Source organism: Kogia breviceps, chromosome 2 (assembly GCF_026419965.1).
Source record: "Kogia breviceps isolate mKogBre1 chromosome 2, mKogBre1 haplotype 1, whole genome shotgun sequence".
Taxonomy (NCBI): Eukaryota; Metazoa; Chordata; class Mammalia; order Artiodactyla; family Physeteridae; genus Kogia; species Kogia breviceps.
Window position 1 is genome coordinate 30,967,029 of NC_081311.1, and position 26,477 is coordinate 30,993,505.

The 26,477-nt window shown below is 41.6% G+C and overlaps 1 protein-coding gene and 1 pseudogene across 1 annotated transcript in view; both read left to right on the plus strand.

Annotated features, from left to right (window-relative positions):
• Positions 1-17,032, plus strand: part of ARHGAP19 (Rho GTPase activating protein 19) — a 53,211-nt gene extending 36,179 nt beyond the window's left edge. Inside the window, exons 7-12 of the mRNA XM_059054726.2 lie at positions 1,151-1,216; positions 2,666-2,857; positions 6,031-6,129; positions 10,677-10,787; positions 11,329-11,407; positions 13,087-17,032. Of these exons, the coding sequence (XP_058910709.1) occupies positions 1,151-1,216; positions 2,666-2,857; positions 6,031-6,129; positions 10,677-10,787; positions 11,329-11,407; positions 13,087-13,091 (552 nt within the window). The 3' untranslated portion in view covers positions 13,092-17,032. The remainder of the gene's footprint in view (positions 1-1,150; positions 1,217-2,665; positions 2,858-6,030; positions 6,130-10,676; positions 10,788-11,328; positions 11,408-13,086) is intronic.
• On the plus strand, positions 7,260-7,678 carry LOC131751253 (large ribosomal subunit protein eL33 pseudogene; annotated as a pseudogene).
• Positions 17,033-26,477: the final 9,445 nt, after the last annotated feature.

The window sequence follows — 26,477 nt, forward strand, 5'->3', positions numbered from 1 at the left end:
CACTAGCTATCTAATTTACATTTGGTAGTGTGTATATGTCCCTGCCACTCTCTCACTTTGTTACAGCTTACCCTTCCCCCTCCCCATATCCTCAAGTCCATGCTCTAGTAGGTCTGTGTGGTATATTTATATGGTTCAAAAGTCAAAACTACACAAAAAGGTTTATTTAGAGAAATTTCAGTCCTTTCCCTAACCATTTTCATTGTTTTCTGGTTTATTCTCTTAGTGTTTTCTTTGTGTTTCTTTTTGTAACAACAAATTATTGTGTATATGTGTGTATATTTTTATTTCCTCTTCTTTCTTACACAAGTGCTTTATACACTGTTCTGTAACTTTTCTCACTCAACAGCAGATCCTGGAAGTCACTCATATCAGTTTGTAAAGTGTTTCTTCCCTCCCTCCCTTCTCTTATTTTTAATGACTGCATAGTACTGTGTTGTATGGATGTATAAAAGTTTATTTAACCATCCTCCTATTAATAGACATTTCAGTTGTGTCTAATATTTTGATTAATCTTATCCAAGTATGTTTTGTATTTCTGGAGTAATATCTTCAGGATAGATTTTCGGAAGTGAAATTTCTGGTTTAAAGGGTAAATGAAAATGTAATTTTTTAAGATGCTGCCAGATTGTCTTTCATAGTGGTTGCATTATTTACACTTCTACTAGGACTGTATCAGGATACTTATCACAGGATTCCGGGTAATATATCAATAAGCTAAATTCCTCCTTGTCTGTTGTTACTCCGTAGTAATTCTAAATGGTATTTTCTATACAGTGATTCTAAAATGTGATTTAGGGATCACTTGAAGTTGTAAGGATTTGGGGGTAGTTTCTGTCAAATATAAACATTACTACAAATGTCTGTTGTGGCTCATTTGAAAAAAAATTATATATATACACACACATATGCCATATGTGATTTTTAAAACTACAGTAGTGTCTTCCTACAGTTTTCCTGTTGGATTTGTTGAGCTATCTTTTTGGTGGCAAGAGAAAGGAAGCTATGAAATAGGGTATTTTGAGGATCTTTTGTTTTTCCAGAGTAATCTGCCAGTCAGATCATTTTAAGAACCACTGTCCTTATGACCTGAAAGAATTTTAGATTCTGCTAACCATTTGTTCTTGTTTTTCTTTTGTATCCTGCCCAGGCTCCTGCTTATATTCGGGAATGTGCCAGATTGCACTATTTGGGTTCCAGAACACAAGCATCAAAGGTAAGAATAGGAAATTGCTCTTAGCCCAAACAAGGAGAGAGCTAGTTAAGATTAGTGGAGTTTTAAAACAAAGTATGAAATCAAAGTAAAGACATAAGAAAATAAAATGTGGGGCTTCCCTGGTGGCGCAGTGGTTGAGAGTCCACCTGCCAATGCAGGGGACGCGGGTTCGTGCCCCAGTCCAGGAAGATCCGCGGCTGGGCCCGTGAGCCATGGCCACTGAGCCTGCGCGTCCGGAGCCTGTGCTCCACAACGGGAGAGGCCACAACAGTGAGAGGCCCACGAACCAAAAAAAAAAAAAAAGAAAAGAAAATGTGTTATAGTTGAGAAAAACAGTCTGTAAATAGCAAATGTATTAAATATTTTTAGTTATGAAAGTACACTTTTAAATACATTCTCCTTTCAAGTTTGGTGGTAAGGTAACACTCTGAAATGTCTAGAAGACTTGAGACCTTATGAGCTTAGAAAGCAAATGTGTGACGCTTATTAACAAGATTACATGATTATTGAGTTTTAAAAGTGAGAAGTTTAAAAAACATCACAAGCACTTTTTGATGACTTTTTTTTAGTCTGTCTTGATTAGAAACTTAAGCTGTCATCTTATCTTTTTTTTCTGCTCCTGTTGGTTTCTACCTCTCATTCAGCAAATATTTGGTGTGACCAGGAAAACAGTATTTTATTTCAGCTAGTTTAACTGGAGTATGGTTTTTCTTAGAGAGTTGTTGTTTTGTTCCTCTACCACTGCTGTGTAGTTATCACATATTGTCATGTGAGCACCAGCCAAGAACCAGTGTACTTGGTCTCTAAGATGGGTCTGTCACTTTAGTATCTAGATGATTTTAAACTTATAGCTTAACTTCAGTTTCTTCTTCAATGAAGTGGGAATAATATACTTTAACTGCTTAACTCATAGGATACCAATGAGAATTACATGAGATTAAAAGATGCTCTGGGGGCTTCCCTGATGTCGCAGTGGTTGAGAGTCCGCCTGCCGATGCAGGGGACACGGGTTCATGCCCTGGTCTGGGAGGATCCCACATGCTGCGGAGCAGCTAGGCCCGTGAGCCATGGCCGCTGAGCCTGCGCGTCCGGAGCCTGTGCTCCGCAACGGGAAAGGCCGCAACAGTGAGAGGCCCGCGTACCGCAAAAAAAAAAAAAAAAAAAAAAAAGATGCTCTGAAAACTGGACTATTATATAAATATAATTTTTGGTGACAATATTCTAAATGAATTTAGGTTTTCTGGGCAGGTCATGGGAGTGGGCTGTTGATATAGTCTATAATTGTAGGTTTCTCTTTATCTGATGATAGTATTTAGATTTTTCTTGTTCCTATATGTAAGAGTATACCATGTTTCCCACATCTCCCCTTTTTTTGTTCCAGTGTGGTGGGAATCTGGAAACAAAACTGGCAGGATATATCAATTCACTTTTCTTTTAAATTTTCCATAGGATGATCTTGATCTGGTAGCTTCATGTCATACCAGCTTCTTCCAAGTGACAAGATCTCAGAAATGGAACCAGCGAGATTCCTGCCTTCATCAGGAGGAGACCCAGCAGCGTACGGGAGAGGCACTAAGAGAATTGTTCCAACATGTTCACAATATGCCAGAGTCGGCAAAGAAGAAACACCTTATCAGACAGGTGCCGAAGGCAGGGAGACAGTGATGGGGCTTTAGGAATGTGATTTTTGCTTGTAGAATCACTAGGGAATATTATTAAGAATTTCATTTAATTTTTGTTTCTTACTGGTCCAAGCTTTGGTTTAGCCAAGAAAGCGAACTTGTCTATGGAACCTCAGTGGTGATCTCTGTACTATTGGCCCACTAGAGAAAGGGGTGGAGGCTCTTGGATTTCTAGAGTAAGCAGAGGATCCAATGTGGTTAGTTTCTCTAATTTGGTCATGTATGACATTTAAACCCTTCATATTTTCTTGGCAAATAACTTAATCTTGCTGAATTTTAGTTTTCTTGTTTGTAAAATGGTAATTGTAATGCCCATGTTTCATGGTTGTAAAGATTAGAAAGAATCTATGTAAAGTGGCTGCCATAGCAGAGAAAAAGTGGTAGTTCTTACTAGTGAGTTGTTTGCAGTTAGAAAACACTAAATCAAGGGCCTAGTGTGTTACTAGAAATAGGAATTCTAGTGGCTGAGTTAGTTTTTTTTGGAGCTATAGCAGCAAAATTAGGTCTCTCATTTGTTATCTTGAGACTCAAAGTATAGCTTGAGTAAATATTGATAACTTGGTTAGTTTCTTTCTCAGGAAATTTATTTTGTCTCAGCCCCTCTTGAATTTTAGCTAAACAGGCAAGATTAGCCTCGTGAGTTCTTATTCTACTGGGACCTTCTTGAGGGATGTCTGTGTTTTTATTTATTTTTTTATACCTAACCTCAAGCATGGGGCCAGACAGAAACAAGTGCTCAGAAATGTTGAACTGAGCTGTTCTTAACAATGGACACAGTCCTTTAAGAGAAATTTTCTGTCACTCTCTTTTTTTTGTTTTTTTAATATTTATTTATTTATTTAGGCTGCACTGGGTCTTAGTTGCAGCATGTGGGCTTCTTAGTTGCGGCATGCATGTGGGATCTAGTTCCCCGACCAGGGATTGAAACTGGGCCCCCTGCATTGGGAGCATGGAGTCTTACCCACTGGACCACCAGGGAATTCCCTTTGTCACTCTCTTTGAAGTTACTTTGAGATCTAGCAAACTGTGCTATGACTGGAATTTTAGAGGGTGTTGGCCAAGTAGTTTTACAGATTTAAAGCAGTGTAGTGATTTAATTTTTGGTAGAAACTAAGCCAGTAATTCAGGTAGGACAGGTGTAAATGACTTCCCTCATCAAGAACACTGAGGGTTAAAGATAATACAAAGGAAAAAACTACCATTAGTTTTGCTCTTTTTAAAAAAATAGGAAATTATAGAGAAGGATTAAAAGAAAATAAATCACTCATCCTACCAGTGTTTACATATTGGGTATTTCTTTCAGTCTTTTTCCTGTGGATATATTGGGTTGGACAAAAAAGTTAGTTGGCCAACCCAATATTTTGGAATATGGAAAAAGTTCGTTTTTCCATACGGAAAAACCTGAATGAACTTTTTGGCCAAGCCAATATTTTGACGTAGTTATGATCATACCATATACTTTCTTTTATTTCTCCCTTTTTCATTAAACATTACAGCCTAAGCATTTTCTCATGCATGCTTGCAAACTCCTCACATACATTTAAAATATTGCCATTTATTTTTGAAGAAACTATACTTTTACTATTCTCTATGATTATATACAATTTATTCTCCATGATTATAAAAATAATGAGTACTCACTACAGAAACATTGAAACCTCCAGAAGAGTGTCAAGAAGAAATTAAAAATCACCTGTTATCATCCCGAGATAACCACTGATAACATCTTGGAGTATTTCCTTCTTGTATTTCTTTCCATGAATATGTATTTCATATTTTTTTTGTTTCTTGAGATCATAATACATATTCAGTTTTTAAAATATCCTACCCTTTTCATATAACATTATATCAGAGCATTTTCCATGTCATTAAAAGGCTGTAAACATTTTTAATGGTTGCATAATATTTTATTGTATATAACCGGATATATATACAGTTTGTCCTCTACTGGACATATTAGGGGAAATTAGGTCATTTGGGGGACTTCCCTGGTGGCACAGTGGTTAAGAATCTGCCTACCAGTGCACGGGACATGGGTTCGATCCCTGGTCTGGGAAGATCGCATATGCCACGGAGCAACTTAGCCCGTGCACCACAACTATTGAAGCCCGCACACCTAGAGCCCGTGCTTCGCAACAAGAGAAGCCACTGCAATGAGAAGCCCGTGCGCTGCAGCGAAGAGCAGCCCCTGCTCTCTGCAACTAAAGAAAGCCCGTGTGCAGCAACGAAGACCCAACGCAGCCAAAAATAAATAAATTAAAAAAGAAAAGAAATTAGGTCATATTTTAGTTTATACATATTTGTTCATAAGTATTCTCATTGCAGATTATTTCCTAGAAGTGGCATGACCAAAGGGTATGTGTTTTCTGGGGGGAGCTGTTACAGCTACTAGGTTTCTTTTAATATATAGGTCCATCCTTCTTTCCCCTCCTATTTTTTTCCTCCCTAAAAATTGCTGAAGTTTGTTTGAATAAACTTTTAAATTTGAAATAATTTAGGTTTGGAGAAAAATTGCAAAGTACAGAATTCCCACATATCCTTCACCTAGTTCCTCCTAATGTTAGCGTTGTCAAAACTAATAAATTAACATTAGTACATTACTAGTAACATTACAGACTTTATTCAGATTTTACCAGTTTTAACACTAATATCCTTTTTCTGTTCTAGGATCCAATACAGATAGCACATTGCATTTAAACACACATAAACCATCCTCTCTCTCTCTTTGCACTTTATTTGTGAAAGAAGCCAGATTCTTTGTCTCCCACAGTCTGGATTTTGCTGATTGCATCCCTGTGGTATTACTTAACATGTTTCTTAGTCCTCTGTATTTGCTCTAAACTGGAAGTTAGATCTAATTCTAGAAGCTTGATCTGATTCCAATTTGATTGTTTTTGGGTGTGTATTATTTAATTTAATTTAATTTACCCTCAGGCTAATTTAATACATTTTGACTTCTTGGTGGCATAATTTTTGCCTTTGTGATTTGCTTGCCAACCTACTAATCCATGTATGTACAGATTCACTTATTCCTGGGCTTTTCTGGGTATTTCCACTTAGCTATTGATTGTCACAGAATGCTATCTCTTGATGGGGGACTACTAACAAAATATTCTTTATGTTTTCTTCTAGTTTAATAAGCATTCTGAGACCCAGACACCAGAACGAGAACCTTCTACCCTCCGGGTGCAGAAGAGGGCCCGTTCACGGTCCTTCAGTGGCCTTATTAAGGTAGGTACACTGTGCTGTCATTTCAGCATTGATCGTGAGAAAATTTAACAGTCTGACTCTTCTTATGCATAAACAGTTTTATTCTGTTCTTTGGGATTCTATGAAGGCTTCACTTGTAAGGGGAAAAGAATAGAATTTGGAAAAGCTTTTATTTTTCAAAGCATTTTTCTGTGTTTCAAATCAGAGAAGGGTCTCTATGATTGGAGAAGTAAGGGATAAAAGAAATAAAGGTCCTTTGTCTCTGGGGCTGAGGACAGAGTCCTCATCCCTGAGTAGAGAATCTCTTTTGGTTCATGACCTGCTTTATGCTACATACTTCATTGTGCAATTTGCTAAAGTTATGGAAAAGTGAGAAAGTTGACAGAGTCTGGAAATGGATTTTCTAATAGGCTAGTGAGTTTTAGGTAACTCAAATTTTTCTGAGCTTAATATTTTGATCACTTGTTTTGTTCTCTTCCTTTGTCTCAAATTCATTAAAAATCTTGTTTTTAAAACAAATGCAACATGTACTTCTGTGGTGTTGCTACCATCGCTGTCTGTAGGTTCAATTTTCTTGAGTCTTCATTGATGATCTGAACTTGTAGTTAAGGGATATTGCCAGCAGGTGGCAGTAGATAGCTGATTATGGGGTTCAAATTTCCAGGCATAAACAAAGGCAAGGTTCTATCTAGTTAACTTGGAGAGAGATTAGCACTGTTCTGTGTTCTACAAGTTTTCTTTTGAATATTGTTTAACATTATTAAAATTTATAAATCCAGCAACATTAAGGAGATCTTTGCTTAAAAGTTGTGCTCTTAAAAAAATTACCTTGTAATATATATATATATATATGTGTATTTTTTTTAAACTGTAGTCGTTAGCAGTTGTAACTTCATCTTACTCTAATTTTGGTTGTAGTTATTATCATTAATAGCAGTTTAGAATTCACTCAATCCTATCCACTGGGCCAATAGCCTTGGGACATTAGGTTTGCTTGACGTCAAGCAGAGTGAAAAGGCAACCCACAGAATGGGAGGAAATATTTGCAGAATATATATCTTATGAGCGGTTAATATCCAGAATATAAAAAGAACTCTTACAACAACAGCAAAGAAAATCAATCCATATTAAAAAATGCGCAGGGCTTTTTTCAGCCATCTTGGACCCTGTGGAGGCCTGCTGGGAACAGGACTTCTAAAACGACAAATATGTCTGGAAGGCTGTGGTCCAAGGCCATTTTTGCTGGCTATAAGCGGGGTCTACGGAACCAGAGGGAGCACACAGCTCTCCTGAAAATTGAAGGTGTATATGCTCGAGATGAAACTGAATTCTATCTAGTCAAGAGATGTGCTTATGTGTACAAAGCAAAGAACAACACAGTAACTCCTGGTGGAAAACCTAACAAAACCAGAGTAATCTGGGGAAAGATAACTCGTGCTCATGGAAACAGTGGCGTGGTTCGTGCCAAATTCCGAAGCAACCTTCCTGCTAAGGCCATTGGACACAGAATCCGTGTGATGCTGTACCCTTCAAGGATTTAAACTTACTGAAAAGTAAATAAATAAAAGTGTGGATTTAAAAAAAAATGTGCAGGGACTGCCCTGGCGGTCCAGTGGTTAAGACTCCACGCTTCCACTGCAGGGGACATGGGTTTGATCTCTGGTCAGGGAGCTAAGATCCCACATGCTGCACAGCATGGCCAAAAAGAAAAAAAAAAAAAAGTCAAAGGATTTAAATAGGCATTTTTCTGAAGAAGATTAAAAAAACGCTCAATATCCCTTATCGTTAAGGAACTGCAAATGAAAACCACAATGAGATAACAATTCACACTCACTAGGATGGCTGTTACCAGCAAAACAGAAAATAGCAAGGTAAGGATGTGGAGAAATTGGAACCCTTGTGTACTGTTGGTGGGAACGTAAAATGGTGCAACCACTATGGAAAACAGTATGGCGGTTCCTCAAAAACTAAAAATAGAACTACCATATGATCAAGCAATTCCAAGTAGGGATATGAACAGATATTTGTGTTTGTAGTAGCATTATTTACAATCAAAAGGCAAAAGCCACTCAAGTGTTCATTGATGGATGAATGGATAAACAAAATGTGGTATATATGAACAATGGAACAGTACTCAGCCTTAAAAAAGAAGGAAGTTCCGACACATGCTACAACATAGATTAAACTTGAAAACATGCTAAGTGAAATAAATAAGCCAGTCACAAAAGAACAAATATTGTATTATTCCACTTATATGAGGTACCTACAGTAGTCAAATCCATAGAAACAGAAAGTAGAATGGTGGTTGTTAGGGACTAAGGGTCTGGGGGGAATTGGGATTATTGTTTAATGGGTACAGAGTTTCTGTTTGGGAAGATGAAAAATTTCTGGGATGTGGTGATGGTTGCACAACAATATGACTGTACTTTACACTACTGAACTGTACACCTGAAAATGGTTAAAATGATAAATTTTATGTTATGTATATTTTACCATAATTTTAAAAAATTCCCTTTGCTAGAACCCTAAAAGTGTATTCACCTGCTTAGACGTGGCAAGTAAAATGAGCATCCTTGGTTATAATTTTTTTTTTCTTTGTGGTACATGGGCCTCTCACTGTTGTGGCCTCTCCTGTTGTGGAGCACAGGCTCCGGACGCACAGGCTCAGCGGCCATGGCTCACGGGCCCAGCCGCTCCGCAGCATGTGGGATCTTCCCGGACTGGGGCACGAACCTGTGTCCCCTGCATCGGCAGGCGGACTCTCAACCACTGCGCCACCAGGGAAGCCCCCTTGGTTCATTTTACTTGGAAGTCTGTCATTCCCTCTGACTTCCTGTCATAGAGATGATTGGTAACAAGAAAAGTTACAGTGCAATAAGTGTTTCTCTGTGTGTTAGTCAAATATGTTTCTTTAACTGAAGTTAGATGGATATAGTTTTCTCTTCATAGTGAGCTCTTTTCCTGCAGTTGGTTCTAGAAGTGTTACTAATTATTGCTTGAAATGTAAAAATATAGTATCCTGTTGGCAGCTGCCCTCTTCTTTACTGAGAGAGCATTTAGAACTTTAGAATTATAAAAGCGTTTATAATTGTATCAGGAGAAAACATTTTAGAAAAATAATTTTAAACACAATGTTATCAAGTTTTATAGGACAGAAGGGTAAACTGTTTTCATTATAAATGAAGAGACTTGCAAGCTAATAATAGATGTAGGTTTCTGCTTGATAGCAAAGGAGTAATGAAATTTCTGTTAAAAAATTCACTGGAAGCTGAATTTTAGCTTTTATACTAGTCCTGTGGCTCCTGGTATCCCCAGTTCAACTTACTCTGAGGTGATATCTGACTTCTGAAAGAAAGATGTACTGGCCTTATTTTTCTAGCACTTCTATGTTTTTAGCTATTTGATTTCTATCCTGCTTTGATACTTTTTTTTAGGCTAGACTTTTTTTCCTCCAAAATTCATCTCATGTAAATGATTTATTACAGAATATTCCTACTAATATATATATATATTTTAAGAAGATGTTGGGGGTAGGAGTTTATTAATTAATTTATTTATTTTTGCTGTGTTGGGTCTTCGTTTCTGTGCAAGGGCTTTCTCTAGTTGTGGCAAGCAGGGGCCACTCTTCATCATGGTGCGCGGGCCTCTCACTGTTGCGGCCTCTCTTGTTGCGGAGCACAGGCTCCAGACGCGCAGGCTCAGTAGTTGTGACTCATGGGCCTAGTTGCTGTGCGGCATGTGGGATCCTCCCAGACCAGGGCTCGAACCCGTGTCCCCTGCATTAGCAGGCAGATTCTCAACCACTGCACCACCAGGGAAGCCCCCTACTAATATTTATATTATGAAGTTTAATGTTCTAGTTTTGATATGTTCCTTTTTTTTGGAATTCAGATTTATTCTCTGAGGAAAAAAAGAAAGATTTCTTCAAAGATGGTAGAATTGTCACTGTCAACTGATACAGTAGGTTACATTAGCTTTTAAGCTGTTCAGAGATGAAAGGGCTTTTAGTCTTGCTCTGAATATCAGTATAGTCATGTGACCCTTTTAAGAAGGCCCGTACCCTTTTATGGCTATACTAGAAACTCTTAGAGAATTCCTCCAAATTTTCCAATCCTGTGTGAGGAGGACATGACATTGAAGCAAATCTTAGAGTGGACCCAGTGTAGGTGTCTTTTAGTGGGGAGGGGAGGAGGGGACTCTTAAAAGGTGCCAGAGACAGTATGTCTTTAGGGAAAAAATTATAGTGGTAGATAACTGGTGTTTCTTTTATGGCCTCAGAAGCACTGTAATTGGCCTGTATTAGTTGGTTTAAATCAACTATAAAGTTGCTTTTAACATTTCAGCCCTTTAATTGGTTTAAAGAGGAATAGTGATCACCTAAAGAAAGGCAGTGATCTCACGTTTTTTAGTAACATGCTTTGACCTCTCTTGTATATGATGCCAGGGGGAATTTATCAAAGAGCTGAGATTTTTTTTAACCTAAGAAACTATAGTTTTGAAGACCAGTATAATTATAATATAGATATTGTAGATGTTTATAAATCAAATATTTTCTCTTCCTAAATCAGCGGAAGGTCCTGGGAAATCAGATGATGTCAGAAAAGAAAAACAAGTACCCTACTCCAGAATCTGTAGCCATTGATGAATTGAAGAGAGCCAGCAAAGAAAATATGAATTTAGTAAGATACTATTCTTTGCACTTTCTCTTTGTATGTGTTCATTTGTAGAAAGGAAGAAAATTAATATACCGTCATCTGTTTTACTGTGTTTCTTTGGGCCATATTCAACTATGCCTTTTCCCCAGTCTTTTAATTTATGTTGACTTCTTTCTGTAGGTTTTCATTGATTCATTCAACAAACATTTTGAGTTCAAGGAAGATATAGCCAGTCATAACCAGAACTGACAAATGCAGTGAAATAGCTCCACACACAAAGTGCTGGAGGGAGCGGTTCTTACTGGGAGACTCCACAGGGTGGGTAACATTTGAGCCAGGCCTGCTCGGCCCTGTAGTACGTGTGGAGTAGTAGTCCTTCATGTTATCCCAGGAATGGTTACTTCATTAAGCCAGCAATAAAACAGTTAAGATTAATGAGATCTAAATACATTGGTAAAACTGTTCATATTGAAATTGAACAAGTAAATAATTCCTCTGTTAGTTAAGTCTGTCTATAGTAATGACATTAGGACATTTAAGCCACTATAAAATGTTCTTGTTACAGTTATTTTCTGGCTCTCCAGCTGTCATGATGACACCAACAAGACTGAAATGGTATGAGGGGAAGAAAGAGGGGAAAAAAGGTACTAATTGTTCTTATTCTGTGTGTCTTATGAATGTAGTTCCTTTCTGTATCTAGTCAATAGCATTTTTTGAATTCCTAGTGTGGTATGGTTGTAGTCAGAAGAGATGTAACAATTATAAGGCTGGGTCCTGCCCTTGAGTTCATTTAGCAGATGGTTATTGAGCAACTACTCAGCACTGTCCCAGGTGCTGAGGGGCAGAGCTGTGAACACAGACCCACATGGTCCCTGCATTCTTGGACAGATGGGACACGTGAAAAATATCTGAAGAATACTTGTTAAGCAAATTAAAAGCAAGTGTAAACTAACTTGTGAAACCAAGTACAGGAGTGCTGAGATGTTCAGTAAACATGGAATGGTTATGTTCCTTTTCTGCACAGACTTTAGCTTTGTTTATTCAATAAAGCTTTCCAGATAAACAGCTCATGCTGAAGGACCCTGGAAATCATATTATACAACATGTTTTTGAGGGTATTTAGGGTAAAAAGGATTATTTAGTGCTGGGACTGCGATTGTCAGAGGCTCAGTTGGTGAAGTGCAGTGGCTGCTCTGCTTTCCTCTGAGGAAGCCATGTGCTAACTGGAAAGGCCAGGGGATTTGTAGCTAGACCTAATTTGAGGCATCATTCCTGTGGCCTGGGAAAACCACTCATTCTCAGCCTACTTCTTCCTCTGCAAATGGGGATAATAGTTATATCTACTTCCCAGATTTCTTATGAGGCTCAATTGAAATTATGTTTTGGAAGCACATTGTGATTGTTAAAGCATTAACAAGTAGTAGTAATTGTTACTGAAGAGAACTGGGTGAGGCTTGGTCTTGTTTTATAAAAGGTTTGTGTTGCAGATGAAGCGATCTCTGGTCTGATATGCTCATTTTACCAGAGATATGAGCATAATTACTATTTGAGACATCAGCAATAGAAAGAGAACACAAGTCCAATCCTTATAGATAAATCTTTATTCTTTTCTAGGAAGTTAGATTTCAGTATGATCTTCTTACTTATCCTTGAATGAATTATCTGAACTCTTTTTTCTTTCCTTGTTGCCTCTGGCTTCTAGGCTGGCCTGTCTGATTGAGGCAAGTTTGACTTTTGGATTATGTGTGTCTAAATTCTGTGCTCGTTGCGGAGCACAGGCTCCGGACGCGCAGGTTCAGCGGGCATGGCTCACGGGCCCAGCCGCTCCATGGCATGTGGGATCTTCCTGGACCGGGGCACGAACCCGTGTCCCCTGTATTGGCAGGGGGACTCTCAACCACTGCGCCACCAGGGAAGCCCGTGGCAGGCGGATTCTCAACCTCAGTTCCCAGCCTTAATAGCTGTATATCTTAGGGCAAGTTTATTTGTGTAGGCTTCACATTCTTCACCTGTAAAATAGCAAGAGCATTACCTCATGCACAGGTTGTTGTTGTGAGGGTAAATGAGGCAATATACATAAAGAACTCAGAGCAACACCTGGCACAAAATATGCACTTAGTAAAGGTAGCTGTTACCGCCATTAAGATGATTTAATGAACTGAGATTAGAGCAAGAGGACAAAATGATATTTACTTGGTAGAGAGTAAACAATTCTCCCTCAGTTTATAGAAAATAATAAGTATAGATTTCTCTAGCTTTTGGGTGGAATGTTTTCAAAAATAAATATTTATAAATGTGTTTAATGCTCCTTTTTCTCTTTCAGCCTAGGATTCCTCTGAAGGATCCAGAGGTTTCCTGTTGTCCACCCAGAATTTTCTCTCTTGTGGGCCAGGTGCCATTACCGTTCACAGAGAAGCTTGGACTTGCAGCTTGCTTGCTGCATGTTGAATTGTGAAAGCCAACTAATCCTGTGACTTGACTGACGCCTCTAACCCCACTCAGTGCATGACATCTACAGACTCTGCCTGCTGAACCAGTGCTAGCGACTCTCTCTCTCTCTTTTTAAAAAAATGTTATGGGGAAACCACTAACCAGCCAAATCAGCTTAGACAGCAGTAAATGAGTAGAACCAGGCAGACTCCTGTGCTCATTCCATGCATTTGTTTAGGCAGATTCTATTTTTAAAACATTTGAAATCTGTGCTCAACTGCCAGTGATTTTTTTAAAAAGTGCTGTCAATCCTGGTGGATTGATGTTATTTTTAACGGAAAGCTTGGGCTTTTCTCTATTTTGATAGTTTTGGGGGATATTTTGGTTATTGTTTCTTGTTTATTTGTTGTTTATATATTTTAAAAGGTAAAAAATCAAAATGGGCTGTAAGCCAGATGTCTTTCCTCTCTTTTTCACCTTAAGCTTTGGGAAAGCTCTTTATCTTCTGAGGCTTTACTCCTCAATACCTATTTGTGTCCAAAGAATTTATAGCTTTCCTGGAAATTTTTTATTATTTCTTGGGCCTGAGATTGTAGGTATTTGGCCTGCAGTATCAAAAAGGGAGAATTCAGAATGATACAATATTTAAACAAATAATATTAAACTGTGGCCCTTGTTCCCTCCCTCCATTCTCTCTCCTCTCCTCTCTTCCCCTTTCCTCGGTGATGTCAAAATAGTTGTGTGGTTGCTGAACTCCTTTCCTTCATTCAGTTTCCTCTCGCCTAAAACATCTCTGGTGCCAGTGTGGTGCCAGTACTTCTGTGACAAATCACTGGGACTCAAGGAATGTCACCAACAGCTTACTTGAGGCTTGCTGAAACTCCTGTATGTAGTGGAAGCTCTGGAGAGGGACTAGGATGCGGCTGGCTTTATGGCCAGGACAACTCGTGATGGGTGGGATTATACTGCATCCTTCTAAGGGATCAGGTGTGCAGGCTGGACTGTCTCCTGAGAGCCAGCTGGAGTCAGAGGGAGGAAGTGAGCATCAGTCTCCACGGGACTGAGAGATTTAAAGGAGAGAATGCTCTTATTTGGAAGCAGTTGTGGTTTATCACCCATGTTCAAGGGCGGCTGCTGGCGCACCCCTCTCCTTGTCAAGAGAGGCGTGGGGAGTAGTTTGGAGATGGGCTGGAGCTTGACTGGGTTGGGATGTTCACAAATGTTTGAGGTGACATTGGCATGGCTCTGATCTAGTGTGAGAACTCACTGCCCAGCAGGTGGGAATGTTAGTCTGCGCCTGCTCTGCTAGGTGTGTAACCTTTCTCATCCTGCGTGCGGGAACTGAGTCAGCCCTCTGTTGGGGGGCAGTTGCCCAGCAAACCATGACATGCTGACCTAGTTTTAAACAGCTGAAATGCTGTGTTGTTGCTGAAACAAAAGATGAGTCTGGGGAGCACAGTTTCGTTTTGCATCTGGATGTCAGTCCTGGCTTCCATATTTTCTGTTTCTTCTGCTGCTGTAACAGCAGTAGTAGAGAAAAATGTAAAATTTGGCTGTCCAACTTGATTGTGAACAATAGATGGTTAGGAGTATAAAACTGCTCAGAAGCCCCTTTCTCTAGAGCAGTTTTACATCATTCTTAAAAATACTTATTAGCATGTTCATTTGTGTAGGGTTCTTCTATTTGACTTTTTTGTCATAAAATTCCTTGCACCAGCTGTCAGTTCAAACAGTGACCCCTTTTGGTATGACCAGGCTAAAGTGTGTTCTCCCTTAACTTGATACTTGCTTTCTTTATTTGTCTAAGTGTCTCATTCCGTAGTGGTGTGGTCTGTTAAACATGGTCTGGCATAGGTGGAGAGAGCAGAGCAGTGACCTGATACCTCCTTGTCGTCGAGTTTGTTCTGTGGTTCTATTTAAGGGAGGTAGCTGAGATTTAGGAGACTTTCTTTGGTTGAATGCAACTGGTAATCCAGGTTTGTGTTCCGGCGCTGGGGTGGTGAGAGATGTCTGTCACATGCTTTTATATAGCTTGCCCCCTTGGGCAGTTTATTTGTGTATTTGGGTATGTGTGTTTCATTAAAGTATTTATTAAATATGATTTCCCTTGCTGTAAGGGTATGATAGGTCTTTTCCTTCTTTTTTCTTTTTTAACAGAAGCTGTGAACTAGTTGGAATCCAAATTTGAGAAATCAACAGCGTAACCTTCTGCCTTATGATATGTAACTGTTCTAATCCTGCGGAATCTTTGCAAAAACAAAAACCCTTAGCATTTGCTACAGAAGGGTACTGTTGCCCTTCTGACTTGGTGGGCAGATATTTTTGAGCCAGTATTTAACAATTTAAAAAATCTATAATATTTTAAAAATCTGTTTTCTATGGGTTTTTTTTTTTGTGTGTTGGAACAATCTCTTTGGAAATGCCTCTTATTGCTTTTAAAATTTCATTTCTTTCTGGGGTCAGTTGCAATGGGTTTTGATGTGATATCAATATGGGGCAGTGTATTTATGCCAGAGGGCTCAAGCATAAAAAATGTAGACTCCTTCCTTGATTCACATCTGTACTGGGTGAGTTATACTGGTTGAATCAGTGAAAACCATGGGCACTGGAGTTTCTACCTTTTACAATGGTGGACTTTTGCACTGGGATCAATGAATCTGGTTTGAAAGACTCCATTGCAGCCATGAAAGAGGATTAGGTGATACTGACTGTACCTGAGTGCCAAAACATATTAAAGGAGGTGGTATCTAATGAATCATAACTGAAACCGCAGTTGATCCTCCACAGGCTCATTACCCTGAATGTCTTTCCACAGTTAGGAATGACGAGGGGGTACCCTTGGGAAATGGGAGTAGTATAGGGTTAACTGCCATGACCACTGGGTGTTCCAGAGGTGGCTGTTTTGCTGGCTTGTAAGAAAGCCAGTGGTTCCAGAGTGTCAGAGCAGGGCCATTCTCTCCTCTGGAACAGCAGTGTTTCTGTTCAGCTTTTCTCACAGCAACCTGTGTCAGGATACGGTTTAAAACACTGCCTTCTAGGAGAACCTGTGGTCCCAGAGTGACTAGCTGTGTGGCCATGCATAACTGGGGAAGCCATCTTAGGAATGACTTCTCTAGACTTTATCTGCTTCCTTCATACAGGGCTTCACACAGATGCTTGAAACTGACGGCTCTCATTCTGAAGTCTTTTCTAAGTAGAACTCCTTTCCCCAGGAGAGAGCCTCGTCCCTGCCCTCCTGCATCTGGAAGCCTCGGTACTGAAGACAGGACCTTGATCCAAACTGGATACTAGTAATTGGCAGGATTGCTCTAGAATTTGGGGAAGATTTGGGTTTCTAAGATGCACAAGCTTTTCAGACCAGTGGTAATTAATCCAATCTAAAACTCACTATAGGAGAGCTGGCTTTCCTAGACAGGTAATGCTGAACTCTTTCCACAGGTGGAGAGTGGATGCGTGGGCTAGCAAGGAGGTGGAGTAAGTACTTAATAGCCTGAGTGCCTGGGTTACCATGGAAACTGGAGTGTGCATGGCCACAGCAGGTGCTAAAGAGCCATTGAGCACTTCCCCAGACATGTTTGGGGACCAGCAGAACTGGTTGGGAAAAACACTCCTGCCCCAGGGTCCTTTCTTCATAGCAAGGATTGCCTTTTCGCTATCCCCAAGCTTGCTCAACAAGAGAAACAATGTTTCTTAACTGTCTAACGATTCTTTATTTTTCATCCTTATTCAATTATATCATATATATATATTTATATATATATGTAACTGTAAAGAAACATATGCCTTGTTTTTCTTTTATATTCATGTAATCTGAAATTAAATTTCTTTTGTTTCATATCTATAGGCTTTGACTGGTCTCTTAATTCACATTTGACTGATGGATTATTATTATTTTTTAATAAAGTTATTTTATTTTATTTATTTTTGGCTGCGTTGGGTCTTTGTTGCGTGTGGGCTTTTCTAGCTGTGGCGAGCGGGGGCTACTCTACGTTGCAATGCGTGGGCATCTCATTGCAGTGGCTTCTCTTGTTGTGGAGCATGGGCTCTAGGTGCCCAGGCTCCGGTAGTTGTGGCTCGTGGGCTCTAGAGCGCAGGCTCAGTAGTTGTGGCACACAGGCTTAGTTGTTCTGCGGCATGTGGGATCTTCCGGGACCAGGGCTCAAACCCATGTCCCCTGCGTCGGCAGGTGGATTCTTAACCACTGTGCCACCAGGGAAGTCCCTGATGGATTATTTTAAAGAGAGGTTGCCTCTTGAAAAAAATTTTTTTGGGTTTAATTGAGCTATTATGATAGAGGTTGCCTCTTGTTCTGAGGAATATGAAATCTAAAAGAAGTGCGTCTTTGGTTTGTTTTCCAGCTGGGTGGGTGGGTTCAGGGGGAGTAGGGCTTTTGGCTGATAGGAAATGGGATTGGAACCTCTGGGAATTTTGAGCTTCCTGATTTCCCTTGGCTGAGTCTAGAATGCTTTGCACAGATTTCAGTTTCACACATAATCTTTATTTCCTCGTTTAAAAATAAGGAGTGATATTTATAGTAACAGTAAAAACCAAGTGACATTTTCATCTAGGCCAGCAAGTTGTAGTGTTTAGACAACTCTGGTTGAAATGTTGTTTCTGCCATTTATGTATTTGGGCTTGGGCATGTTTCCTCCTCTGTAAGGTGGGGATAACGATATCGTCTCAATGATGCCATGCTCTCAGAGGTAAGGACTTAGCATAAAAGGTTTTAATCTGGAGTCTGTGATTGTGCTTCAGGAATCTTTTGCTTCTGTAATTCTATGTAAAATTTTGTGTATGTTTGAATTTTTCTAAGGGAGAGATTTCAGAGCTTCCACAAGAATCCCAGAGGAGTCCTTCACCACTAAATACTGAGAACCACTAGCCTTACACAGTGCCTGGCAGACGGCAAGTATCCATTAAATGTTAATTCTTTCTCTCTCTGCCAAGGATTCATTTTATAATCAGCAGCTTATTGATGCTGACATAGTTATTTTTGATAACAAAGGAATTACTTAAATTCGGAATAGAAATAAAAACTCTGCTGCTGTCTTTGCATCATTACCTGCCCATGTGCTCCTCTTGAGCTGTGTTAGCTCCCTAGGTGCTGCTCAGACTGTCCCTTTTCTCCTCATCCCCTAAGGACCAACTCGTATTATTTACTACAGAAGAAGGAGCCAGTTCTGTTCTTTTAGAGTGAAATGTGGAGTGACTCTTACAGATAGTACACGGGAAGCAAGAGTAATGCAAAAGAAAAAGGGGTGGAGGGACAGGAGTTACTCTGAAAAACAGGAAGAGGATCAAAATGCCTAGTGCAGTGCTGAGCACGTAATCATTAATAATGAATCACAGAGGGGCTTCCCTGGTGGCGCAGTGGTTGAGAGTCCGCCTGCCGATGCAGGGGACGCGGGTTCGTGCCCCGGTCCGGGAAGATCCCACATGCCGCGGAGCGGGTGGGCCCGTGAGCCATGGCCGCTGAGCCTGCGCGTCCGGAGCCTGTGCTTCGCAGCGGGAGAGGCCACAACAGTAAGAGGCCTGCATATCACAAAAAAAAAAAAAAAAAAAAAAAAAGAATCACAGAAAGGAATGAAGAAGCAGACGTGCATTAAACAGTGGGAAGTGGGGGACTTCCCTGGCAGTCCAGTGGTTAAGACTGCGATTCCAATGCAGTGGGCGTGGGTTTGAGCCCTCGTTGAGGAACTAAGATTGCACGTGCCACGTGGTGCGGCAAAAAACCAAAAACAAACAAAAAAACAGTGGGAAGGGGTGATGGGAAAAGAGAGAACTGAGAAGAAAGAATCTTCCTTAGTTTCCCCCCCTTCCAGGGCCTTGTGCTCTGTGGCGGGCTGCCCTCTTTTGCTCCCACTTACATTGCTGAATTAGAAGCACACGGCGGGGTGGCGGGGGCGGGTAGGAATGGTGAAGAAGCCTGAGCCCCAGGCTAGAGGGTCATGATGGGACCATCAGCCTTGTTTAGATGGTTCTTTTAAGTCCCAGCCTCTTAATTTCCCCATAAAAAGCAAAAACAGCAGAAATTGGGGTTGAACAATGGCCAAATCTTGATCCAAGTTGATCATTAACATCTTATCCTTTATCTGCAGCATCCAATGCCCAGATCCCCAGAGACTTCTACCTTGGAACCAGCATGGAGGTTAGCAGGAGGGGCCCTTGGTGTCATTGTTAGCTTTCCCCTTTTATTCCGGAAATCAGTCTTTTCAATGCCTTGGTACGGAGGAATGCTTAATTCAGTAGAGCCATACTGGTGGGCAGCGGAGAAGGGAAACAGACTGCCTTAATTGTGAGCACAGAAGCCATTCCTCAATGTCAATGTATAAAAGTGGGGGATGCTTTTAAGAACTCCTCCTGTGCATGTACTTCCCAGTTTTCCAATACTGGAAGAGGAATATAGTATGGACTCTAAGGAATTTATGTCTTTGAATGAGAAATGAATGCCACAATTTATTGAGTGCTTATTCACCAAGCTTTGTACTAGCCAATTAATTCCTTGTCTCCTTAAAGTCATACATCTCTGAAGTATTCTTTTTTTTTTTTTTGTGGTATGCGGGCCTCTCACTGCTGTGGCCTCTCCCGTTGCGGAGCACAGGCTCCGGACGCGCAGGCCTAGCGGCCATGGCTCACGGGCTTAGTTGCTCCGCGGCATGTGGGATCCTCCCGGACCAGGGCACGAACCCGTGACCCCTGCATCGGCAGGCGGACTCCCAACCACTGCGCCACCAGGGAAACCCTCTGAAGTATTCTTATCTCCAATTTTATAGCAAAAGACACATATGAAGAGTTTAATGTATCTATTGTCAACTAAAAAGTGGTAGAGTCAAGGTTAACATGCAGGGCTGCCCGACTTTAGGAACCGTGGTCTTATGCAGGGGTTACACACCCCAACGTCTACAGGAGCCAGGAGGGAAATGTAAAGTCATGAAAATGACAACCACTTCAAGAGATTTAAAAACACATGGGAGCCAAACACAAGTCCTTCACAGTCGGAATCTGGCCCATGAGCCCCACGTGGCATCTGCACACTGCTGTGCTGCTTCTGGCTGGGTCCCAGTTCTGCACAGGACGTTCTCCAGAGCTGCTCAGTGCTGGCTCTGGGATGACAGCAGCTGTGTGCCTTCCAGGAATGGTGTCCAGACACAGGAGGGTGGGCGTCCACTGAAACACACCTCCCTGCGCCCCGCTGACTGCTGGGCACCACTCAGGGAGAGTCTCCTCATGTCTCTGCTCTCCCATATGCACGGCCCAGTATGGTAGCCTCTGGCCACATGTGGATATTGAGCACTTGAAATGTGGCCAATCTAAACTGAGATGTTCGCTCAGTGTGAAATACACTCAGATTTCAAAGACTTCGTAAGAAAAGGAACATATAAAAGTGTCTCAATAATTTTTATATTGATTACTTGTTCACATTTTGGATATATTGGGTTAATAAAATTATACCATTAAAATTAATTTTATCTTTCTTTTTATCTTTTTAATGTGGCTGCTAGGAAATATTAAATTACATATACGACTTACATTACTATTTTCCACAACCCCTGGGGTTCTAATCCTAGGCTGTCCTTTCTCCCCCAGAACCTATTCCTCAACTCCATCAGTTTCTGTGGCCACATCTTCTCTTTTCTTTTAGTCCTGAGACTGCCCTGGAGAGGAGAGAGGAGGACAGAGGAAAAGCAGTGACAGGTTTGTCCTTTGGCTTCTCTGGGATTGGCTCCTGCCATTCATGGCTGGCTTTGGGAATCCTCAGTGGGATCCAGCTCACTGGTGTGTACCAGTGGGCTGCCGCCCTGGGGGCAGTGGGCTTCCTGCAAGGGGACTTGGTCAGGGTGTATGCCAAGCATTGCCTCTCTCCCAGAGGGGTGCTCCCCTTTAGTGTCTGTCCAGGTTGTGATCTATCAAGATATTTTTTAAGTTAATGAATTCACAGTACGTAGTGTGTGTGTCCTGTATTTTCATATGGATGAAAATGTAGCTATGAAGTGTGGAAACAAATTTGTGGCTATTAAGAAGGCTTTTTCAAAAAAAAAAAAAGGTTAACTATAAGGCTACCGTATAATGCATCAACCCCATTCCTAGATATATACCCCAGAGAAATGAAAACATGTCTACACAAAAACTTGTGCACAAACCTTCAAAGCAGCATTATGCATCGTAGCCAAAAAGTGGATCCAACCCAAATGTCCATCAACAAATAAGTGAATAAACAAAATGTGGTATAGCCATGCAATGGACTATTATTCAGCAATAGAAAGGAATAAAGTACTAATATACTGTATGACATGGATGAATCTTGAAGACATGCTAAATGAAAGAAGCCAGACACAAAAGATCACATATTGTATGATTCCATTGTTATGAAATATCCAAAATAGGCATATCCATAGAGACAGAAAGTGGATTCGTGGTTGGTTGCCAAGGGCTGGGGTGGTTGGAAATGAGGAATAACTGCTAATGAGCATGGAGTTTCTTTTGCGCATGATGAAATGTTCTAAAATCAATCGTGGTGATGGTTGCACAACTCTGAATATATTTTAAAAATTTAATTGTACATTTTTAATGGGTTAATTGTATGGTATATGAATTATATCAGTAAAGTTGTTATTTCATTTTTTTAAAACCCCACTGGAATAAAACTGACAAGGTGTAATGGGAAAAAAAAAAAAAAAAAAAGAAGGCTTTTTCTATTCCTAGATGCAGGGAACTACTGAAAGCAGAAAGGGAAGCTGTGCTAGTCAGAAAAGGAGAGAAAACATTAAAAATGTAACCTCCCTCCTCCATGACCCACTGTCCTGGGCATAAGGACCCATTAGTCATTCTGTGCAGCTTGGGAGGCCCAGGGCCAGCGCCTTCTGCCTCTCCCTGATGAAAAGCCCCTGGGATTTAGTGGAAACCTCATGCCCCAGTAATCCAGGCTTTATGAAGTCCTTGAATGTAGCTGAAATTGACCATTAATGAGGGGGTCTTGTACTGCAGCCACTTCTTGAACACTTGCTGTGTGTATTGCGTTGAATGAACCAGGAAAGAGGAGGAGAGTGGAGAGGAGGGGATAGTCCTCTTCCTGGTCTCTGCTTCCCTCTCCCAAGTCTGCTCTTTCCAGAGAAATCTGGAAACCATCTGGTTTGGAGGAAAAGGGGATATATTTAGTCTGAGGCAGAGACAGACATAGAATCAGAGCCAGTCAGATCTGTTTGGGACTTAGCAGTAATGGTGCCCCCTCAGGGTCCTTGTGAGGAGGGAAGGGGGTCTGAGGACACTAGGTTCCCCAAGCCTGCTTCAGCCAGGGAACTCCCTTGTCTCTGGCTTAGAGTAAGATTTTAAAAAAGGAGCCCTGAAAATCATTGAACTAGCTCACAAACGATGTTTTACAGACAGAAACAGAGATTTGGAAAGATGGTGACTTGGGGCTGAGATGATCCATCCAGTGAGTGGCAGTGAGAGGCAGTGCAGAGACTTGAAACCATCTCTCTTTTAAAATCAACTCTACTAAGCCTACTGTTTGATAAGTTTTGACAGACCTCTACATCCCTGTAGCTCACGCCCCAATTAAGAGGTATGACATCCCCATCACTCCAGGTAGTTCTCTTGTGCCACTTTACAGTCAGTCGCCCTGTGCCTGCCCCAGGCTACCATCTCATTTCTATCACTGGAGATTATTTTTGTCACTAATCCCATCTCCTAAATTGTAGTTAGTGTGTTGGCTCTGCCTGCTTTCACTCCCTGGCTGACTGTATCTGTTTCGAGGTGGAGGAGGGAGGACCCTTGTTTCTGTGTTTTTGGGGCCCATGGCAGGAAATGAGAAGAGTAAGGCTTTTGGAGACCCGAGTTCCTTGAAGGCAGGAGCTGTTCTTCATATTCTGTTTCTACAATGCCTCATACAACACCTGGCACAGTGGAGGCTCCTAGCAAATGTACTGAACTGGATCAGACCTGTCCAATAATAGAAAGATCATCTGTCGGGAAAGCTGTTTGGTTCCTTCCTGGATGAAAATGTGCTGAGAGTGGGGGTGCCTGTCACTAAGGAACACAGGAGAACTTGAGCTTTCCTACGTTGAGCGATAGATGCCAGGGCAGGAGCTGTGTCCAATCATCTGGGTTCTGCCCCTGTGACACAGCACACTGGGAGAGACAGGGGATTCTAATGTGATGTGGGAGGTGGCAAGGTAGAGCTGAGTGCTGTCGAAACAGAGAGGGGGCACAGAGTCCAACTGAGAGATTTGGGGAAGCTTTTCTGGAGAGCACATGAAAGACCAACCATGGTGTATGTGATACAACTTCTCTGAGTGGAAGGATGGAGTATACATGGCCCCTGAAGTTGCTGTCATCATAAGATTCTGTAAGTAATAGGCTTGTTGAATGGCCATAAGTGCCCACAGGTAGCCACACAAATTTGTGATTTGGGTCAGAAAATGGCCTGATTTTCTCCAACAATGTTTTGCTTCCTGGAAACAGCAATGGAAATGCATGGATGGTTGGGGGTGAAACATTTTGTGCCCTGCAGACACGAAGAAAGGCAGAGGGGCAGGGAAGCATCTGGTGTCTGTGAGAGCCATGGAAAATACCAAATGTTGCAACACAGAGCACAGGTAGAATGCATACGTAGCTGGTGGGAGTGTTATATTTGTTCAGCCACTTTGGGAAAAATCGGCAGTGTCTGCTAAAGCTGGCCACCTAACCTGTAAGTCAGTTATTCCACTGATATGTCTATACCCAACAGAAATATGCTCACCAACAGTCTTGTACTGGAAGGACCCAAATGCCCATCAACAGTACAATGGACAGATGTGTGGTGGATGTGACAGGTGGAATAAGGCCACCGCCCAGATGTTCACATCCTGTGAATATGTTATCCTACATAGCAAGGGGGAATTAAGGTTGCAGATGGATTAAGGGCTTAATCAGCTGACCTTAAAGAGATTATCCTGGATTACTAGGGTGGGCCAAGTGTCATAAGATTCCTAAAATGTGGAAAAGGGAGGCAGAAGGATCAGAGTTGGGGTGATGTGATATGAGAAAGAGTCAATCAGTCATTGCTGGCTTGGAAGATGGAAGGGGCCATGAGCCAAGGAATATAGGTGGCCTCTAGAAGCTGGAAAAAACAAGGAAATAGATTCTTCCCTCAAGCCTCCAGAAAGAATGTAGCCCTGCTGACACCTTGATTTTAGCCCAAGGAGACCCATTACTGACCTCTCACCACCAGAACCGTAAGATAATAAGTCTGTGTTGTTTTAAGCCACCAAATTTGTGGTAATTTGCTACAGCAGGAATTGGAAAGTAATACAGTGGAATTTTGAATACTACACAGCCATGAGAACAAATGATTTATAATTACATATAACAATATGGCTGAAAACCAGACATAAAAGTGCATACCATAGGATTTCATTTATATAAATACAAAAATGAGCAAAATGAATCTATGCTACTAGAAAATAGAGTGCTCACTTGGGTGGGAGTGGACGGTGGGCAGTAATTAATGGCAAGTGGGAAAGAGGACGTTCTCAGGTGCTGGTTACCGAGGTGTGTTCAGTTTGTGAAAATTCATGGAACTGTATACTTATGTGTGCTTTTCTTGATGTATATTATACCCTAATAGAAGGTCTGCGTGTGTGTGTGTGTGTCTAGTCCAGATCAGCCTGGACTAGATTTTGAGGGGCATGAAGGAAATTATTTTTAACTGGGTATTAATGATTTAAGGGTTTAGCTCTTAGAAGGTGAAAAGACTGGAGCAGGGAGGGCCAGGGACACTTCCTGGAGGTACTGCATAGAGCAGAGTATGTAAGGATGGGGGTCTGGGGTGCTGTGGAGCAGACGTGGACATCTTGGTGGCCCAGAGTTCAGTCATCCCGTATGTATTTATTGGGCTGGTGATGTTTCATGGGGAGTCCTCAGGGATGTCAGAGTCATGGGCGGGTGGATGAAAGGGTGGGACTAAGTGGTCCAGGAAGGTAGTACTGATGGAAGCATGGAGTTAGATGAGAGGCAAAGGAGAAATTGAGGCTCTAGGGGATGGGCAGGGTGTGTAGTGTGTTTTGGGAGAGCCAGGCCACACTTAAGGCACTGTTTCCCCAAAACAACTTTTAGGTGGTATTTTGGATGAACTCTCCAAATTTTATAGTGTTTATTTTAATGTGCAACAGAAAAATATAACTTGTATTCTGTCTGAATTTATAGATTCTTTAGGGCTAGGCTAAAGTGTATATTTGTTTATTTATTTATTTTTGGTTGTGCCGGGTCTTAGCTTCCGCAGGAGAGCTCCTTAGTTGCGGCTCCAGGGCTCCTTAGTTGTGGCCTGCGAACTCTTAGTTACAGCATGCATGTGGGATCTAGTTCCCTGACCAGGGATCGAACCTGGGCCCCCTGCATTGGGAGCATGGAGTCCCATCCACTGCACCACCAGAGAAGTCCCTAAAGTGTATATTTGAACTAGTGTCAAATTTAAAACTGTTGAGTAAGAAATAGAAAAGTGGCCGGCCTGTGTGACAGAAATACAGAGGTTTGCTGTGACTGAGGTTTGGTCAGCATTACTGTGGGCAAGGTGGTGAAGGGAAAGAGAATAGGATAGTTTCAAGTACCAGGAGAGTTTCTCCACAATAGAATGGGGGTCATAGGACGGAGGGGGTGGCAGGGGAGAAGGTGAGACCTGACCATAGGAGCTGAGAAGAACAGGCCTGGTGGCTGAGCGGGGTTTTGTAGAGCAGTGGCTCTGAACTTGACCACCAGAATCACTTGAAGGATGTGTTGCAGCATTGCTGGGCTTTTCCCCTGGAGTTTCTGATTCAGTTGGCCTGTTTGCATTTCTAACAAGTTCCCAGGTGATGCTGATTGCTGCCGGACCAGGGACAACACTGAGAACTGCTGATGTAGAGGTGGCCGTGAGTGAGCACTTTGTGACCAGTCGTGGGTGTGGACTGCAGGGGCTGGAGGGGAGGGGCAGCTCACTGCGGGAAGGGGAGGAGCAGGTGTGTGGAGTGGGAGACACCTAGGCAGAAAGGCAGATTTGGTCTTGCCTGGCAGGGTGCAGAGTGAGCTGGTGCTGGGTGCCTAGTTGGTGCCAAGGGTTGGGGGCTGCCCCGGAGGGCCACAGCTGGAGCTGGTCCTCCACAGTTAGGGAGCCTGATTACTCAGCTAAGGCACCTGCAACTTAGCAATAATATGGGAAAAGAGAAGCAAATCAAGAGCCTCTGTTGGTGCTCAGGGGAGGCCACCTCCTCTAGTTTTCCTGGCACTTTGATCAGCTGTGAGAGGAAGGAAACCAACTTCCATTGAGCACCC